General features: G+C 36.3%; 1 protein-coding gene across 1 annotated transcript in view; it reads left to right on the forward strand.

Moving 5' to 3' along the window:
• ITFG1 (integrin alpha FG-GAP repeat containing 1) overlaps window positions 1–21,885 on the forward strand; it is a gene marked incomplete at its 3' end in the record, with an annotated part of 219,716 nt that overhangs the window by 61,004 nt on the left and 136,827 nt on the right. The window contains exon 7 of the mRNA XM_084257596.1: window positions 15,280–15,341. Coding sequence (XP_084113722.1) covers window positions 15,280–15,341 — 62 coding nt within the window. The remainder of the gene's footprint in view (window positions 1–15,279; window positions 15,342–21,885) is intronic.

The following is a 21,885-nucleotide window of genomic DNA, read 5'->3' on the forward strand; positions in this document are numbered from 1 at the left end:
GATTAAAAAAGGAAATGAGTTGTAGGTTGAGGTTGGGTGCAATTTGAGAGGGCACTGACCCTTAAATCCTCTGGAAGTCACTTCAGTGGAAGAATGGGGCTGCAACAATGAGAAGAGATAATGCAGTGGCATCCCTCTTCTTTCTCTCTACATCTGTAATGAGAAGCAGCAATCCAAAAACAAATCCTGATACTTGTAGGGAGGGGCCCTTTTAGCCCATCCTGAATCTTGCAAACTGCATGCATGCTACTCCAGGAACACATAGACAGCTGCCTTCCAAGGAGCTAGGATATGGGGGATGGGTAACTAATACTGTGCAGAAAGCTAATAATGACCAAAATTAATTTTACCATGAAAGTCTTCTGGAAGTTGTGAGCCGTCAGTAGACTACAGAATTCCAAAATAGCTGTAGCAGACAGATTTTGCCAGTGCAGTTGCTGTCTTGGTAAGTAGTAGAACTTACAGTACAACTCTTGGATATTTATTTTGTTTGCTTATATTGTTTATACTAAATAGCATTATACTATTATCTAATTACCCTAGAGGAATAGAGCCTTAGGCACCCTCAAGTGTGATAAGGTCATAAAAGAAGTAAATGCATTAGATGGACATGTCCTTAGCTGTTGTTAGAGATTCAGGAAATTCTGGGGACCATGTGACTTTCCTTGTCATCTCAATGACAGTGCCACTACTTTCCTAGGTTGGCTTCCCTTTGTATTATTTTGTTTCTTTTCTCTCTACTAGTTGGCTGATGTTTCTCCTGAGTCTATAGTTTTAGACATGTACCTAATCACCCTTGGGATGAGAGTAGTTTTAGTAGGGCCCTGTTTGTCTCTGTCCCTGATTACATTGGGCTGTTAGGCTCCACTAATAGCCAGCTGGATGCTCTATTATTTTTAACAATACCTTGGGGTATAAATCGCTCCATAGTCTGATATAATTAAAGTTGGATTCCTTTGCAGGTTAGTTTTATTGATCAATGTTTTAGGTTGTTCAGACCTCAGGAAGATTTTTACTTCTCCCTTTAGTTTAGCTTATTTTCTTCCCTGAAGCTGACAGTTGTCTCTTAATTGCTTTCCCTTAGGCTTAAGCTTCCTCCCTTTCAAGCCAATTCCTCAAAAAAGAGCTTTGGAGCACTCTAAGATGAAGCTTGCCTCTCTTTGGCAAAATCTTTGAGCCATGGCTCCACAGCTAGCACAAAGACTCTACTTCCCTGCAAATGACACACCTACTTTAGGAGCAGAGAGCAGGTTGGGGATGGTAACTTCTAATTTTCTTGGCCTGTCTCTTTAACGTGTTTGCCAACAGCCTACAAATGAACTGGGATGTGAGTGATCAGGACCCTACTGTTTTGCAGTGCGCTCCTAAGGTCGAGATCCTCCACATTATGAGTGGAGGCTGAATTGGAGAAGGGATTCCCTGATCTCTCATCTGCACTGGCTTGGGATGTGACCTCCGCAACACATTCTGAGGGAGAACAAGAAATGTTGGCGTCTGCCCCCTTCAGAAACATAGCATACCTTGACTACACTAGAGGGATAGAATGGTTTTGATGAATAGCTTGATTGGTGGCTGGGGAGAAAGAGAGCCCTTTGTTCTTGGCTGCTGCTGCCTGGAGCAGAGTTTGCATCTCACTGACCTAGGAAAGGGAAGGGAGTGAGCAGGTCGTGGTTCAAATACTACAAACTCACATTTCTTACCAAGTTTGGATATATTTTCTTGAATGTTTCTTCATCTGCTATGAAGAATGTTTCCTCATCTGCTTCATCTTAAAACAGTTTGCAGAGACATTAAGTGGTTGCATTATTAAACTGATTCTCCCCAATTATGCTTGTTTTGCTGAGGAGCAGGTCTATGGCTCTAGCTCCACATATTGCCATCCCAGATTCCTTTCTTGTTTGTAGTATGGCATTTTAATTAGGTTTTCAGTTTTAAATGCTGAATTTCTGATTCTTATGTAAGTCCCTTTGACATTAAAAAAGAAAGGTTAAGTCTCTTGTAGAAGTGAGCACTCTTCATATGACTATAAATAGCATTCTACTGTTACAACAGGTGGGGAAGATAGAGTTAAAAGAAGATTAATCGGAGGTTTATTAATCACTATAAGGTTTACTATTTGCATTATAACTGTCTACTTCCCTACCATTAAAGATGTACTTTTGGAGTTAACATCAAATTTCTTAAATTATTTCACATAGCTCTTTGGAAGAAAGTTTTAATGCATTTAATATACACTTAATTTTTTTTTAATATACACTTAATGTTTATGCCTAATCAGTACTATACTTGTTTCTGCAGCAAGAGAAATATGTGTATAATTTCACGTGTGAAGTTTGGGGAAATAATCATATTCAATAATCTTTAGGACATTATTTACTTGTCAGAATTATTAACTTCAGATTTTGTACAGCTAGTATAGCTATTTGAACAATTTTTGTAATTATCAAGTGTGTTTTGTATATATAACAATAAGATGGTAAGCTTTACCTAATGCTTGTTTTTGAATCAGTTAGAAGCCATGAGCTATCTCCCTATTTTAACAAGTTGTTTTAAGTTCATAATGTTCTGATTGTTTGGTTTTTAACATTCTCTGTATATTTAAAGCTTTCTAAAGCACAAAATGTCATGTTTTGGATATCCTAACTTCTGACACTGATTAGCTATTAAGTTTCTGACAAACACAAATGTCACCTTCTCAGGGAAACCAAACTCCCCTACTCCCCCCCAGCCTTGCGTACTTCTGCCAATTCAGTTCCCATCATACATATTCATAAATCTAGCAGAGCCACTGCCACATGATATTTGTCTGTTTTCACATATGTCTATTCCAGGAACAGAAAGCACCTCAAGCAAGGAGCACGCCTCATTTGTGTTTGTCTGATATGAGTGTCAAGCACATAAGAGGTGCTGAAAAGATATTGAATGAGGGGAGTGTAATAGAGGAGAAACCGCAAAAAGTCACGTAGTCTTAACTACATTATTGTATAGGCAAGGAAAAGAAGACCAGGGAAGTTAATGGTTTGTTTTTTCCAAGTTACTGGAATTTATTACACAAGCATTTTATCACTATACTGTTCTAGATCCAACAAAAATAATCCATTCCAGAATGTTCCAGAAATGATGGGCAAAAACCATACATAAATGGGTCACTTAATTAAGGACACTGACATTCTAGTCTGCAGAAATATCCTGTCTGGTGCATAGAAAGACCAGTTAAGAAGAGAAGACAATATACAAATCAAGAGTTTCTAGACTGGATAGTACATAACGGCTTACTGTTTGAGGATTGCTTTTCAGTGACTGAGTTTATATCATTTTAAATAACTCACTTTGTATGTTTAACTGTCCCACCCTTGGGTTTACCAAAGAGGAAAAAATCTATTAAACTCTGCTGGTAGTCTGTACTGTGTTTTGTGTTTCAGTTTGACATAGCAGCTATCAGAGAGACCAACAGTTTTGACTCATAATTTTTAGAGCATTCATCATCATCTTGATTGAGTTGCATCACTTAAGAAATAAATTACTTTCAGGTTGGATTTGATTTTGACTGCTTAACCACTGTTTTTGTGAACAAAATTGAGGTTTCTTCTCTAATCCAAATCCCCTGCATTGGAGTTCAAGATGTAGTAAAAATTAAGAATTCCATTAAAATCGAAGCATTGAGACAGAAATGCATATGTTTGGGGGAGAAATCCTTTCACGTCAGTATAGACTGACATACATCTTTTCTTTCAGAGGAAATAAGCACTCAGAAATCCAACATGCCATGATTCAGCCCAAATTACCATTTTTAGACAATGCTTATGTAGGCAGCTGTTGGCTCTTGAGCAATTAGCAAGGCTGCCTACTTTATAATTTTATAATTGAGGAATAGGTGGACATGATAGAAAGATCAGGATTTTGGAACAAAAGGGACTAATGAAGTAGGTAGCCTTATTGCATAAACCAAATGAATGCAAACTGACTTCATTGCCTTAAGAAAAAACAGACCAACTGCAGTTCTAAAATTTGTATTATAAAACCTTCATTTAAGTAAATTTACTTTAATGAGAGTTGATGGAAAATCTGAAAATTTTAGCAGTGATTAATGCCAGGTTCCTGTTCTCCAGGTTTTTTCATCATTATGTATTATCATCTCTAATGAATTCTTTACCTTTGAAACTTAGAGGACTCTTCTAAAAGGTGGAGTGTCTTCTCATATTAGAAACTTGAATTAATATCTGTTAGCCCTTAGAAACATTACAAGATTCAAAACATTTAAATTGCAAACTCCCCCAGATTCCTTAAGACATTGACCTCATAGGAGTAGGGAAAACATGTGACATCAATTGAGATATGCATATAACATTAGAATTCAAAATATTACTAATTTGAAAAGCATTAACTTACCATATTTACCTTGATTACATTTCTCTTAAAATTCAACATAACAAGTTATTGAAAAATAAACTTCCTGTATTGAAAATGTAGTGTTTAAAATGTATCCATTCCTCATTTGTTAATAATCCTTGTCAAATGAAAATTATAACTCCTTTAACATTCTATCTGAGGGTCATTAATAGGCTCCAATCATCATTTGCTGACAGCAGCCTATTATGTGAAAATCCTATTACCTAGGATTTTCATGTTCATATACAATCTGAAAAAAATAAATGGAACCTTTTTTTTTCTTACAAGAGAAGTAGAGAAGTGCTTCTGATGATGATTTGACTGATAAAGGAAGGCAGATTAGGAATATATTATTTTACCCAGCAGTAAGGATTTTCAGTTTGTGATAATGTGTACCTGTGTTCCAGAGGCTAGTAACTGTGTCTCTGTATCTTTTATACAATGACTGTAGTTAGATGTAACCAGAAGTCTTTGCTAAGCCTAGCAAATCATCATTTTGAGCCAAATATTTCAAAATAGGAAAGAAAAAGAAAAGGAAATTCTAGATAGATTATTTACTTAAAAAGTGAAATTTTAGTAGAACCTCTCCTAGGAATGGTGGAGTCTGCTAGGAGCCACTTTTGAGTCCATTACCCATTAAAACCAGCAACATGAGACTTCTCTGGAATGAACTCTCCAGGTAAAGCTTTGACCTGATGAAAATGTAAAGCAGCTTTGATAAGAGCCTAAGTTGAGAGACCAGTCCTGGTAGAACCAGAGTTCCCTTCAAACTCCTTAGCTACTGTGACATCAACACTGAGACCTGACTGCCTTGGCATTTGCTTGTAATGTTTGCCCGACTGGATAGGCAGGTATACTCTCCGCTTCTCCTGTGGTTGAACCAGTATGTTTTTTGATAAAAACATCCTCTGTTGCAAATTCCCTTTTGCTGGACTTTTAAAGCTTAAAAGAAATATTCTGATCAAATATAAATGTCTAATTTCATTCTTTATGAAATGATTACTGCTTCTGTTTGATTTTCTAGTTGTGCCCTGTTAGTGTCTTCACTGGAATCCAACATTCCCTTCTTTTGTACTGTGTTGTGCTGTTCTCTTATATATCCTTAAAGACTGTCTTATTAGCACACAAAAAAAATGAAAATGTATGGGTGAATTAAAATTAAAATGCCCTGGTGGCGCTGCGGTTGAGCACTGGGCTGTGAGGCTGCCTGCAGCCTCTGCAGCTCCGGTTTGATCTCCGGCCGCAGGGCGAGGGTCCCACATAGCGTGCAGACCTCTCCTGCTCGCTGCACACCTCAGCATTGTATTTCGTCACTCTGCCTGTTCTGCTCCCCGCTCTGGCTAATTCTCTCACCCTCCCATGCTTCTGACTGTGCCCAGTGCTTGTATAAATAAATAAATAAATCTTAAAAAAAAAAAAAGAGTTCAACTTTATAAAAAAAAATTAAAGTGTTTTCTGTGACTTTTTTTTAAATATGGCAGCTATTTTCTATACCTTATCACATTCTTCATTAAAGTACTTCATTAAAGTGAAATTTTAAAGTGATTCTGAGGAATTTAGACTTCTTCTGAAGAATAGTCTCTTATGAAGGGGACCCACTCAAATAGGCTCTTATATCATCTAATTAGTGCATCTAAATTAGTGCATCTGTACAGAATATTATTTGGTGGTGTTATTTGATATAGGGAAATGAAGGAAGATTTGGTTCTCTACAAATAAATGTATAACCAAAGAAATAGGCTATCAGAGGTTTCACTAGTACATGTGATTCAAATTAAATCTACAGATATGTTATTAATGTTTTCTTTTTGCACATTTCTTAAAATATTTTGAATTAGGTTTCAATATTTTTTTTTTAAGATTTATTTATTTATACAAGCACTGGGTACAGTCAGAAGCACGGGAGGATGAGAGAATTCACCAGAGCCAGAGCAGAGAACAGAACAGGCAGACAAAGTACACTGCTGAGGAGAGCAGCAGGTGGCAGGAGAGGTCTGCGTGCCATGTGGGACCCTCGCCCAGCTGCCGGGGATGGAACCGGCACTGCAGAGGCTGCGGGCAGCTTCGCAGCCCAGCACTCACCTGGGGAGGCCCAGGTTTCAATATTTTTTAAATATGTTTTTGCCTATGTAAAAATCATATTTCCATAACAATTGACAAGAGCCAAAATGTTTCTGTCCTTGAACAGTGATAGGCTCTTTCTGTTTCATCTAAGTCTCCTTATTCTTTTTTTTTTTAAAGATTTATTTATTTATGCATACAAGAACTAGGGTACAGGCCAGAGGTGCGGCTTGGGGGGTGGGGATGAGAAGATTCACCAGAGACAGAGTAGGGAACAGAACAAGCAGATTGACTGAAATACACTGCTGAGGGGAGCAGCAGGTGAGACAGGAGAGATCTGCTGCGCCATGTGGGTCACCTCCAGGGATTGAACTCATGCCACAGTGATTGAGGATAGCTTCATAGTGCTGCATCTTAACCCCTTGTGCCACCAGGGAAGCCCTAAGTCTCCTTATTCTTACTGTATCCCATTTGAGTCCCTTAGTCAGTTTGTGTGCTCTGTGCCTTTTTCTAGTTTACAGTCTTGGTTGCACTAGGACATTTTATTTAACTTAGGGCCTCTTGCCTTACAGCATCTGAGTTGATGACCTCTCAGCTACTGAATGCAATTAAACTGTTGCTGCTGCAAGGGAAGTGTTGTTGACATTGACTGGTTTATCTTAATGATTTCGGCAGTCAGATGGCCTCCAGTGTACATTTTTATGAACACAAGCGGAAGCAGGTGACAGATATTTTCCTTCTATGCATTTACATTGCACTAATATAACCAGGCCTAAGAAAAACTGTACAGTACTATAGAACAGATGTAAAAACTGGCTTAACACAGCCTTCTGGCTCAAGCATGGAAACAGTACAGATTATGATTCTTCTTTGAACCATTCTTTGTGGAAATGCCTGAAGGTTGCAGAAAATGTTTCAAATGTTTTATTAACTTTATTTTTCAAAATGAACCACAGTATTACTTCTTTGGAAGTGTAGTGACTCTCCTCATCCAAGGGAAATTTCTTTATGCAGGAACTCTGAATATATTGACATTATGAATATTTAAAAATTTTCCATTGAATATTTTTCTCAAAATGTCAACACTTCACACTGAAAGGATGCAATGCCAGAAATCACAACTTTTAACCTCTTCCTTCACCATAGAATATTAAAGGGGTGTTAGGTGTTCATTTTTAATAATTAAACTTTCCTTTAATTTTTCATAACCTTGTTTAGCTCACATACATCCAATTTAACTTTCTAAAGCTCTTAAAGCTTCCTTTTGCTGCCAGCTTTAACCAAACAGCTCTTCATTTGAAGGGATGTCTGTGCCACACTTGGCAATACTAAAATGCAGTAGCTAATCCATTCACATTATGAATGGAGATAATTGAAGTACAAAACATTAAACATTTTTGTATGCACTTGCCTTTGTGTCTGTTTTCTAGGGAAGAAGCTGCATGTGCATTGAATATTTTTACTATTCTTCATATTAGAACAATATAATGGAAAAGAGTTTAATTGAGTTTGGGATTTATATCCTGAATTTTCACTAATTCATAATGAGATCTTTTGTGAAGGATTATTTCTTCAAGTGAATACCAGTGATGTCAATTATATCATATTGTATTGATCAGCATTTATAAAGTTAGTTTTCAAGATAAAAAAGGCAAACCCATATCCAGAATATGTGCCAATGCCTATAAAATGAATTGCTGCTTCTAGGGTAAAAGAAGTTAATGGTATTCATGTTGACCCAGCTTTTAACTCTATCACAATGTGCACCCCATTGTCCCATCCATCACCACTTGCCTAAATCAAGCTCTCTCACAACATATTCTCATACTATTCTCCTGACACCTGTCAGGACATGTTAGTTCCTCACCTTATTTTCACCTATATTCCCTTTCCCCTTACGTGTCCATCATATTTCTGATCAGGTTATGTTGTAACTGTAACTTAACCCTAATTTTTGGCCTAGTATCCAGGAGTGAAGGTGGAGCAGACTGTAGGAATGGGGAAACATATTGCCTAGTGTTAACAGAAACTTCTCCATCATCTCCAAACGGGAGCGAATGCCAGCCTTTAATAGTGAAGTGTAAACTTACTTCTGTAGGCTCTGTGGGTTCAAGTGAGTCTGGGGATTCAAGATTCTCAGATTGATCATCCAATGATCCCATACCATAGGTCAGGTATCATTCTTTCCCAACTATGTCCTAACTGTAGAATAACAGGCATGGAAACAGTACAGATTATGATACTTAGGTTGATAATTTAAGCTTCTTGGACGTGCTTCTACTCTTAACATTAATATCTAGTCTTGATTCTCAGCTTTCACCTTTGCTGCAGGGGGGATAAGATCTCTTTAATTGCTACCCAAAAGGCCGTTTGGTTTTCATTCTTAGCTTTTAATTTCTGATCTATCATGCTTGACCTTTGTGTTGGTTCTAGATTTCCCCTAATTGAGCTTAACAATAACTGTCTAATTCCACTGCCCATATAATTAGTGGATACCCCATATTTCTCAAGAAGCCTGAAATATCACACCCACTATTGCATTCTCTTCCACCAGAATATGCCCATGAACAGACCAGTAAAAAGATAGTTCTGCTGTTTGTGTACTGCTTCTCCCCAGTGAAGTAATTCTTACAGCCATCCCCATATTAGGTGACCCAACTCCAAAGTTTTAGTGTCTGCCTTCTCAAATCACTTTTTGCATTAACGGTTATAGAGAGGGTTTCTGGGAAGACACTGAGATGAGAATTAGTAGATAGGAAGTTTAATTTTAGGGAATGTTCTCATAGTGAATAGCAGTGGAAGGAAGGGAAGGCAGCAGTTGGGCTGATTTGGTGTCAATACAAGCCTTACCAACTCTGGAACCTCTGAATGGGACTGGCCTTACTGAGTTGTCCTGAGTTTTGGTGAGGAAGTTCTAACTTTATTCCTCTGAACTGTTATTGAATGCAGACTGCCCCAGAAAGGGACACAGCCTTTAGCAAGGTAGCATTATTCAGCCAAAGCTATTGCAAAAGGGCTGAGGACTTAGGGCAATCTGCCAAAAGGAATTCCTGAGGGAATAAGTCCTTCATTCCTCAGTGAATATAGGTGACATGTTACAATTTCATTGAGTACATTTCCCTTAATTTTTTGGTGTGAATTAGTCTGATCCATGTGGGAGGGTGAGAACTCTACTGCTTTGTTGACTGAATTTTTTTCTAGCTATTATTTCATTCTTATTTCAAAGACTGCAGCAAGATTCTTTATATTGAATTGTTAATAATTTTCTCTATTTTTATTTCTCCAGATAATGAATCATTTATTTTTCTGATATCATGTTTTTTATATAATTGAATAGTGATTTGAACTTTTTTTGAAAATCTCTTTGACAGGGTACTTCTAATTTCACATATAGCTTTGCTATTTTTCAAAGTCTTATATAAGTAATGACACGATAAAAATAGAATCAATAAAAATTTCCATTATACTTTCTATATTTTCTAAATATGAATGAAACAACAGCAAATCTTTGTTGTTCAAAAATTTGCTGAGACTAAAACAACATTAGTATCACTTTATGTTAATTCTCCAGCATAATGACAGGTTGCGGTAACTATTTGCCACTCCTCTCTATCCTTGATTGGTCATTAATGGTAACAGAGTAGCTCTTCCAATCCCATGAAGCTAATTGGTTTATCAAGGAAATGAGCCTTTGATCCCTCCTTGGAAAGATCCCTCCTCATTATTTTCAAATGGGTTAAGTATTTTTAACAACGTGATATTTTCAGCTTGAACAAATTCACCTATGTTTTGTTATGTACTAGCATAATTGCCTCTTTTCTGGATTTTGCTTCTTTCAAATAGCTCAGAGTTTTGCATTGTTATGGCTGTCAGTGATTCTTAGAAATATCTGTGTTAATCCCTAATCACTTTCTAATAATGATTATCCACATTTCAGATAATATGTAACAGCCTTTTAACAGTCCTAGTACAGTTGTTACTGTGATCAGTCATACTTTTATTTTTAATGAAATGTTCTAACATAAGACCTTTCTTTTCCCAAGAATTTCCATTTAAAGAATAGAATAATTTCCTATTTTAAAGAATAGAATAATCTATTTTTAGACAATTTTAGCAAATTGCAGGAACCACTATATGTATTTGGGACACAAATATTCATTCAACAATTATTTGAACCCATACTATTTCCAAGAACATAGAAACCACAGAGATATCAATTAGGCATGACTTCTCCCCTCAAGAAGTTTAGAAAAAAACAGATGTGTAACTAGAATATGATACCACATTGTAATGATGGGACAATAGAGATATCCTGGATTTAAAACTATACCTGGAGAAATGAAGGATGGAGATATCTAAGCTAATTTTGAAGAATTAGTTCACCATTTATCTCTGAGAGGAAACTACAAAGAGAAAGTAAGGACTTGTGCAGAAGCAAGTAAGTGGTTACTTTGTCTAGAGTTCAAGTGTCTTGAGAGGCGGTAGCAGGAAATGTAGGTAATTGGGTTTTCACATGACAGATTAGAAGACTTTCCCTATCTCCTGCAAAAGAAAGAATGAGATCAAATTTGTACTTTTTTTAAATCATGCTATGGACAACATGAAGGATACCTGGGAGTAGAGGAGGTTTGCTGTATGTACAGTATGTGTAAATCAAAGACATTATTTAGGAGAGTTCTTAGATGAGCTTGAAAGTTAACACTTTATTGGGAGTGTGTGTTTGAAAGAGTAAAGAAATTATCACCATGAAAGACTACATTTCTGTATCCACAGGCAAGCCATCCTTAATGTGGTAAAAATAAATGCAGCATTTTTTGATACATTGACATAAAAGAATGACTCCACTTACTCAGAGTCAGGAGTTTTGAGTTCCATTATTTATAAAAGTGAACAAATTATTTAGCTTTCTAGGGAATCTATGAAAATCTTCATTATAATTATTACATAAATTAGCTTCATTAAATTAATAAGAAACCCTTACAGAAAACACATTAAAATGTGAGTGATAGTTTTCTAAACATATTTAAGATAGAAAAAAATCCCTTTTTAAAAAGTAACATGGTCCTCACATCACTGTGAATAATTTCCCTTTTTTAAAATAATTGCCATTTTTTAAAACACAAGAGTAATGTCATTTTAATATTCCTATGAGTCAACTCATTATTTTAAAATTTCATATATTCACTGAGTAAAATTGCTATTATGTGAACATAATAAGTGCTTCTACTGGAATAGATTCGCAGTTCATAATGGACTTTGCTTAAATAGGATGTTTAATTTGACTGTCAATTTATTGTTTTTCAAAAAAATTATTAAAATTCTCTCACTTTTTAGTAAAAAATTTTCTTTGTGTTGAAATTCAACTAAATTTTAAAGATCTTATTGACTTCATTCAAGGATTCAATCAGCAGCATGCCAACTAGCAGATAGGAAGGAGTTCTAAGCAGTTGTACAAAATGAGACTTTGATATACAGAAGGGAGTTGGGACAAGAAGTCTAGTTAAGGTGGATTGGTTGTAGCAAGGTCACTTCCAGTAGGGTGTGAAGAGAGGGGTCTATCAGGAAGATTACCTCTAATGCTGCTCTGGTGATTCCTCAGTGACTCATTTATGATACATTTCTGAGAGAAGCTGAAAATGTGGTTAAGATAAATTTTGATTTGGTGGTGTGGGACTTAGTATAAGTGACTCCATTTTGGACCTGTTGTCTTGTTTTTAATGGAACATATGAAGGTAGTAGAATTATTTGTTCATTTAACATGGATGCTATAATAGTGTGATTTAAAATGATGCTATAACTGGGGCCTCCCAGTTAAGGGGTTAAGATGCGGCACTATGAAGTTATCCGCAGCCACTGCTGCAACAAGTTGAATCCCCAGCCAAGGAGCTACCCACATGGCGCAGCAGACCTCTCCTGACTTGCCTGCTATATCCCTCAGCAGTGTATTTCAGTTGATCTGCCTGTTCTGTTACCCACTCTGTCTCTAGTAAAATCCTCTCACCCCCCTACTACCCCTCTGGCCTGTACCCCAGTTCTTATATGCATAAATTAATAAATATTTAAAATAAAATAAAATGATGCTAAAACTTAACTATGATATATAGATAGGTAAGTGTTGCCTTTAGGGTGGGAAAGCAAAATGTGATTATGGTAAGAATATCTTTTTTAAAAAACAATCTAACTTAGGATAAAAATGTTAAAGATTTTTCAAAATGTATAAGATAATAATAGTACACAATAGGGCCTCCCCAGTGGCCCAGCGGGTTGAGCACAGTGCTGTGAAGCTGTCCGTAGCCTCCACAGTGCCAGTTCGATTCCCATCCATCCAGGGAGAATCCCACATGGCGAGGCAGACCTCTCCTGACTCGCCCACTGCTCTCCTCAGCAGTGCTTTCAGTCTGTCTGCCTGTTCTGCTCTCTGCTCTGTCTCTGGTGAGTCTGTTCACTCTCCCATGACTCTCGCCTGTACCCCAACTCTTGTATAAATAAAATAAATCTTTAAAAAAAAAAAAGAACTCATGTATATATGTCTCACATATATAATACATATAGCAGACTCGTTCTAATATATACATACTAGAACCATATATATCACATAATATATAATATATATTATAATATATAAGACTGAAGGGGGGATATATATCTATATAGTCTGAATCATAGTCTGACCAGATAAAGTATTCTAAGTTGGAAATTCTTTTCTTTAAGGGCTTTAAATATTTCCTGCCATTCCCATCTTACCAGCAAGATTTCTGCTGAGGTTTGCAGATAGTCTAATAGGTATTCCCATGTATGTAACTCTTTCTGTGGATGCTTTTAGTATCCTTTCTTTGCCACATGTTTTTGTCAATTTAATTATAATGTGCCTTGGGGTATGTGTTTGGAATTATTTTTGGGGGAGACTCTTTGGGCCTCATGGATCAGGATATGTGTTTCCTCCCCCAGATTAGGGAGATTCTCAGCTATTATTTCTTTAAATAAACTTCTGATGCCTTTCTCATCTCTTACTAGGATCCCCATGATACAGCTGTTGTTTTGCTTTAAATTATCTCAAAGAGATTTTAATGCTGTTTTCATTCTTTTTGATACTGTTTTCACTTTTCTAGTCTATTTATGTTTTCCAAGCTCGCTGATTCTATCAGCTACTTGCATTTGCCTAATTTGCCTGCTATCATATTTTTTAATTCAGTTATGGCTTTCTAATGTCCTTTAATTCCATTTGAAGTATTTTCATATTTTCTCTTTGTTATATTCCTGCTTTGCTCATCCATTATTTTTCTTATTTCACCAAGCATAGTTATAATTATTACCTTAAGCTCCTCATCAGGCAAGTTACACAGTTCTGCTGGATTCATACTTTTCTTCTAATTTTCTGTTCTATCATTTTTAGTTTCTCTGTCTCCTCATTTTTTAGTTTTTATGGCTACAGATAAGAAGAAATCTTTTCTTGTCTTGGTAAGTTGGTCTTATATGACATTTATAGGTTGTAGGATATAATCCCAGATAGTTAAAATGGGATTCCTGGGTTTCTATTGCCACAAAGACTAACACCTGAACCTGTTCAGATAACCAGAGCTCCGTTGCCAGCAAGGAGTAGGAAATGGAAGCCAAGGCAGCAGTGTACCGAGAGGTTGCTGCTAGTGAGTATAGAGGGTATCAAATGTTTAAGCCTCCTAAGGGCTGGGATATCCCAATGGGTGGGTTGGGATCTGTACTGGCCCTCTCCCCAGGCCAACTTCTCAGTCAGTAATCTCAGGATAGTGTCAACCTCTCAACTGTGGTTCAACTCTGGTATACAGAATCTAAGACCATTAATAACCCTCTGCCAATTACCCTCTGCCCCAAGGGGTGCAGACAGGAACAAAATGATCAGAGAGCTGCTTATCTGCACTGCAGACAGGCTACTGCCCTGGTTCTGATTACAGGAGAATGAGGGGTGTGTTTCTTAAAGTTTGCAGGAATGTCTCCCCTGCATCAATCCTCTCTCAATAGTTCCAGCGCCAGGATTGGATTCTGGTTCAAAGTCACGACTGTGTTTGTGTACTTCACCTTTCTGGTTTTGAATCACTTGCTGTTGTCAGGGTCCTTTGAACTCTGGTTATGGCAAAATGCTCCTTACGTGATTGTTATCTTGGCTTTGACCCTGGGAGGGTGTGATGCAGGTGTCTTGCATAATCTCACTCCCAGCTGTTTAGAAGAAGCTCTACTGTGTGGACAGGACACACAGGGGAGTTAATCTAGCCTGCACCTCTGGATCAGGCTCCAAATATTCAAGTCAGGGAGTCAATATAGCCTCTGCCCTTGTAGGCACTGGTCTACTATAGCACTGCATAGGTAGAACCCTTTGATATGCACACCAAATAGGTGTGCTCTTCTCTACTGCACAGTCCCTGTATTCTAAGGTTCCTGATGCAGACCTGAGCTCTGTAGTCAGTAACACAGAGGCAGCCACCTCTCCCTTTCTTGGGTTGCTTTGCATTCAGTAAGACTCCAACACAGTTAGATATAAATTTTTCCTGCTCTCTTTGCTATGTTTCCCCTCTTTATGCATACAATGGTCATCTGGCATTCCTCCAGGGACTGTTGTCTTTGTGTAGGTATGGTTTGGTACTAAATGAGTTGATGATATGAGCCCTGTATCGTCCCTCTTTCACCATATCTCTGGTCTCTCCTTTCTTTTCTTTGATAGGATCAAACTCATTAAAATATAATTTAAAATGTGTTTAAGAACAGGTGTGTTAATCACTATTTTATGGATTACATTTCTTCTGTTTTTAAGTGCTCACATCGGTAACAAGACTTACAATGCTGTTATTTTTCTTCTAGATTTATTCCTCACGACTTCGTCCACTTCTAACACCTTCCAGTTTGAGATATGGGAAAATTTGGTAAGAAGTCTTTTATTTGAAGCATTTTTTAATGATGGTGTTCAGTAAAAGCACACAATTTTAGAAAATAAAATGAAAGTAATCACTTGGTCGGTTGGTTTCAACAATAAATAGAACAACTTTAAGAGTCTTTGGTTGCATTGTTGCATTCAAACTGCTGAATATTGCTGAAAGAAATGATTCATTCAGCATCAATTCCTCTGCAGGTTTTTAGGCATGACTGCCAATTAAACCTATCAGTCTGCCCTAATGCACATGTTAACAGGTCCCCTGCTAGGCTGTCAGCTGTTGAAAGGTTACTGTCATTTAATTTGTCAGCATGATAGTTTATTGAAGAAACCCTTTTTAAGAGACTAATTTTTCCTCCTTGCCTTTGGGCTTATATAAAAAAGTAAGAACAACTGACACTAAACTTACTGCCACATTGACCAGGATTAAGGAGTTATCCATATTTTTAATTGCAAGTAGAAGATTGCCAATGATACCATGATTTGATTTGACTTTTTAGCTTGATATAGATTATATGAAGATCACTAATGAATAATAGACCACCTGATATCTTACAGTGAATTTCAGGGCACGCAATAATAGCAAGTAGGACTTTAAGACAGGCAAAAGCTAACTGAGTGACATTCATCAATAACAGTCAAGTATTAAACTCACTTTCTTCATATGGAAAAAGTTATGAGTGTCTATATCATAGAAAGTTTGTGAAGGTTAAATGAAATAATTGTGTAAAGTACCTGGCATACAGTAGACACTAAATTTTAGTTTTAGTTTTCTTGATTTTCTATCTATCTATTCTTCATTGTCTTTTATGAAATACACATTAAACCCCTAAAATTTATAGATTTACTACAATGCTAGTGAAAAATAAGCATTCTAAAAAAAAATGTAAAGCACAAGCTTGTGGAAGAAAATTTATTATCAGTCTTTTTTTATAGCATGGTCAGCAAAGTTGGTCATGACTCACATTTCTTTTTTTTTTTTTTTTTTTTTAAAGATTTATTTATTTATTTATTTATACAAGCACTGGGTACAGTCAGAAGCGCGGGAGGGTGAGAGAATTCACCAGATCCAGAGCGGGGAGCAGAGCAGGCAGACTGACGAAGTACACTGCTGAGGGGAGCAGCGGGCGGCAGGAGAGGTCTGCGCTCTATGTGGGACCCTCGCCCGGTGGCCGGGGAGCAGCCGGGGATCGAACCGGCGCTGCAGAGGCTGCGGGCAGCTTTGCAACCCAGCGCTCAACCGCTGTGCCCTGACTCACATTTCTTTATGGAAGGAAAGTAGGTTGAAGGGAAGAGCTTTCTTTAGATAAGATCAGGGCTTCTAAATATGATCGACTTCTTAAAACTAGACATTTTGATCCTTTTTTTACTGGGACAAAGAAAAGAGAGACAGCTAAACCAGAAAGAATTATCTTTGTTTAATTCACTGCTTTATAAAAATATATATATAAATATTTGGTTTTCTGGTGATAGAAATATGGTTGTTATACTCTTAATGATTACTATAAATTAAAACTCCCACTGATGAGGGATATCTGTTTTCATGTGATCTTCAAAATAAAACCTTGGGCCTTTCTTGTCTCAGCACTGTCACCGTGACAGCCTGAGTTCAATCCCGAGCCAGGGAGCTAACCCACATGGCACAGCAGACCTCTCCTGTCTCTCCTGCGGCTCCCCTTAGCAATATATTTTAGTAAATCCACCTGTTCTGCTCTCTAGTGAATCACTGTAAGATATTCATTGTATGATATCCCATGGTCTCTGGTGAATCCTCTTACCCCCCGCACTTCTGACCTACATCTCAGTTCTTCTATGAAAACATTAAAAAAAATTTTAAATCACCAAAAATTATTCTAAAAAGACAAAAACTTAAGTAAATCATTAGTTATTGAAAATAACAAAATGAGACAATCAATTATTTGATTGATTAGCTTATATTCATCTGTAGGGAAGCTTCATTACAAATAAATACAATCTTTATATAAAATTATGAAACACTTTTAAATATAAAATGTTCTGTCACCCTAGGGTGATTTAAGGATCATAAAGTAAAGCAACTCAATAGGAGAATAAACTGCATGAAGAAACTAGATTTTAACTGGGATCTTTTTACTTTTATTATTGTTTTCTTTAAAGAAAATTAATAAATTAGACAATGGCAACTAAAACTTATCCTTGCTATATAACAGCAGACTCAGTAAGGAGCCCAATTTAATAATAAGACCTTATTACAAATTATGGAGATTGAACTAGTTCATTTAAAGTATAGGTAAAATGGAGATCATTTTCAAGAACAGATTGTGCAAATAGTTTGCAGTAATACACTAAATGACAAAAAACAACAACCAATAAAAAAGCACCGTAAATCCGTATTAGCTAATAAAAGAGTACAGCTGCAACAAATTTTTTTCGAATGTCAGTTAGTTGGTTAATACAGCCCCATGGTATGTGCTCTGGAAGATACAGCAATGTGAATAGAACTTAAAGGCCAAAGAGGAGGGCTACAACATGAGTGTGGGTAATGGTATGAGGAGAGGTACAAACCTCATGCTACAAGGAGTTAAAGGTCAGAGCAATAGCTTCCATTAGGTCTACCTAGGATCATTAGGAATGGCTTCATGGAAGAAGTAGCATTTAAAATGTCTAGTACAGTAGAAGGTGTCTGGTTTGGGCCAGGTCGTAAAAAGATACTAGAAAAAGATTACAAGAATTGATGTAAACAAATTTAGCAAAGGCCTTGACTTCTAAAGTAAATAATTTGATCTTTTAAAATTTTAAAGATTTTAGGACTAACCAATAAATAAAGCTGTTATTATCACAGTTAACTGCTTCATACAGATAGGTCTGTATGAAAAATCTGGAGATGGGGAAATAACTCAGGTAAAATTTCTATAACCTGGGAAAGTGATGAATGACTGCAGGAATAAATTGTTGGAAATGGACAAGAAAGGACAGATATGATAAAATAGGGCAATCATTAATTCAAGTGTAGCTTGTGTTTCAAGCTGGTGACCAGTAATAGAAATAGAAAAGACAAAAGTATGTAATTTGGGGCAGGAAAAAAAGTTTTAGATAAGACACATATCAAGGACTTAGTTAAAAATGTGGAACTAGAAGTCAAGGAAGAGAGTGGATAAATGTCAAAAAAGGAAAGTATTAAGACAATGATGGCCAGACAGACTGGTCCAACCTAGACCCTTGAACAATACCCATGATCCCTTTTGTCAAAACTTCAGTCTTGACACAATTGCCATTTTGTGTGAACCAGATTCTTCTTTATTGTGAAGAGCCATCCTGTGCACTGTGGGATGTTTATGACTCTACTCTCTAGATGTTAGTAAGCTCCCCGCAGTTGTGACTAACAAAATATCTCCAGACTTTGGGCAGTGTCCCTGGATAACAAGATTATCTCTATTTGAGGGCCACTATTTTATATGAATAAAGATGTAGACAGAAAGTAGCCATTTTTATATCAAATCCTGATTTTTTAACATTACAAATAAGACAATTTTAACGTTATAATTTAAAACATGCTCACCAAAGTATAGACAGTGATCCAGGAAAATATATTTGCAACAACAGAGCACTTGTAGTTGCACTTCAAGCAAAAAATGGCAAATGGTCCCCCTATCAATAGCAAAGAGTTTGCTAACTCACTGGGGTACTAATTGTGGTAGCAGAAGTAGAAACATTGCTAATAACATTCGTAATAGTAAATATTACCAAACTTATGTTAAATACATGCTTTGTTCCTATACTGTGCTGAGTACTATACATATGTATAACTCATGAATACTCACAAAGCCCTTATAAAAGAACATTTTAGTGATAAGTAAATGAATTGCTTAGTTTAGAACTAATCTATTCAAACCTCAGGACTAGCAAGCAGAGAAGCTGAGAGTTGAACTAGGACATACATATCAAAACTTCTACTCTTTAAGTCATGCACAGTAGTCACAGAAACCAAGTAGGCTAAGGAACAGGTAAAGGATGTAGATGCAGCTGAACCTTAGGGAATTGGCCCAACGTTGGATTGTAAGACAATAAAGAAAGCCAGTGAGAACAGCAACCTAAAGTATGAAACAGAGAGGAAAGGATGAATCTCAAATAATAACTCATGAAAGAAGTATTTGCAGGTCATAAGCAGAGAACTGCCATTATAAAATAGAACTCTCTGATAAGTGTGATAACTTTACATTACAGAACACTTTATATGATATATATGTCTATATACACACATGTATATGGTTATGGAGATGTATATATAATTATAGTATCTTCATTTCTTATTTTTTTAAGGTAACATTGGTTTACCACACTGTATATGTTTCGAATCAGACCTCTTCAGATGCGTGTTACCACACCACACCCACCACCACACATCACCCATAGTCCTCCACCATGGACCATTAGACTGTCTCCTCAATTCTTTCTCCGCTCTCTTCCCTTCCCCTCTCAATTCTAGCCTCAATTCTGTAATCAGATTTCTAGGATTTATTTTTGATTTATTTTGTCTTATCTTCTCTTTTTTGTTGTTGTTTCTTTTTATTCCATATATAATGGAAACCATCTGTTATTTGTTTTTCTCCCTATGGCTTATTTTGCTTAGCATAGTCCCCTCCAGTTCCATCCATAATACTGTAAATGGCAAGAGTTCATCCATTTTATGGATATGTATTATTCCGTTTTGGTATATATACCACATCTTCTTACTATGTTCCTCTGTCCTAGGATACTTAAGTTATTTCCATAACTTGGCTTTTGTAAATAGTGCTGCAGTGAACATAGGGATGCACGTATCCCTTTGAGTTAGTGTAGAACACTACTTATTTTTCATTCCCTTGTTCCTCTCCTAAACCGTGCAATCTTTCTAACAGTTGAAGACTTAAACCCAAAACAGTAAGTTACTGTTCATTCACATATGATATAATTTATCAAGGTGCAAAACTGGAACTCATGTCATCTATGTCTAGTCCCCTTCCTACCAGGTTATTCTTTTCTCTCAATATAAGGGTATTGATTTTTTTTTTCTTTTCTACATTAGCATAGCAACTTCATTTTGGAAGATAAGTGTAGTCATACACCACTTTAAAATGTGTTGTATAATAGGTTTAAAAACATATTTGTAATAAAATGTATTAAATCATTTTTATCAAATACTAAATATGTAAATCACACTAATCTGAAATTCATTTACTGCCTGGTAGAGTAAATAATAAATAATGACAACTCTAGAAAGTTAAATTTAAATAATGTTTTGTTTTTCCCTCCAATTATGTTGTATATGTAATGTATGCTGCATTACATCACTGTAGCAAAAATATATTTTTTTCAGCAATTGTGTCTCATATATAATGTATTCTGCATTCTTTCAGCATAGTAAAAATATATTTTCTTTTTCCAGCAATTAGAAGAATGTATTGCTCTTCTTTTGAGGCTCACTATGAATGTAGCATATTAGACATGGGAGGCCATCACCTGGGTAGTGAGCAGTGTTTCTTGATGGAGATACGTCATGAGATTATATCTGGAAACATTTCTTGGCATATTTACTAAGTTTAAAAGAACCGTAACAGGGTAATTTGTTCATATGAATCAGTGTTTCAGCTTTGTGTTATCTGATGCTGATGTATTTTAAGAGATTTTTCCATTCATTCAAAAAACATTATGTCCATGCTGTACCCAATGCTGTGATCCTTCTAAAATGCAAAAGCACTTGACATTTCAGTCAGACATTTATCAACTTCAGTACATCTCTAATATAATTTCAGTTGCTCAGTAAGACTGAAGGGGAATCCTAAGATTTAAGGCACTTGTATAAATAAGATTTTTCTATGGAAAAATCATTCAGAAAGTACATTAGATACTTTAGTAGCGGTCAGGGGAACATGTTGCTGCATGTGGATAATGGAATGTTAAAGTGGTTGGAAAATTGCCTGTCACAAGACAAATCTTAGTTATTCATGGTCCTTAAGTATTTGAATTTTTGTGCTTTCAAAGTAGAAATGCTTTTCTCTGTAAATGTCAGAAATGATTTCGTAGAAAAATTAACTGGCAGGACTACAGTATCCGTAGAGGAACAAAGAAGGAAAAATATTTAAAAACTTTAAATATATGGGTATCCTATATATAATGTAGGGATCAAAGTCAGTACATCAAATAGTGAATGGAGATACCATTGACAAGAAGAGAAGTCTATGAAAAACTGAATGCTCAAAGTTACAAATTCAGTGTTTTGGTTTAATTTCTTGTGTTAGGAATCTAAAATTATAGAAAGGAAAGGCAATAGCATAAAGAAACAGGCATTGTTTTTGTAAGTCAAGTGTGGTCTGCTCCATTTGAAATGGTAACTGGAAAGAGAGCTCCCCAGTGTTTTCCCCCCCTTTTGTTCAGCTTTGCCACCTGTGGTTAGTACAAGGCAGCTGTTGTAATCCTTTGCTTACTTTCTCATTGATACACAAACTTGAGTTGATAATGAATTAGTCCTTTAGGGATCCATATAATTCTCACCTTACTTGAATACCTTTTATTAATTG

The sequence above is a fragment of the Talpa europaea genome (assembly GCF_964194135.1).
Source record: "Talpa europaea genome assembly, chromosome: 16".
NCBI classification, from domain to species: Eukaryota; Metazoa; Chordata; class Mammalia; order Eulipotyphla; family Talpidae; genus Talpa; species Talpa europaea.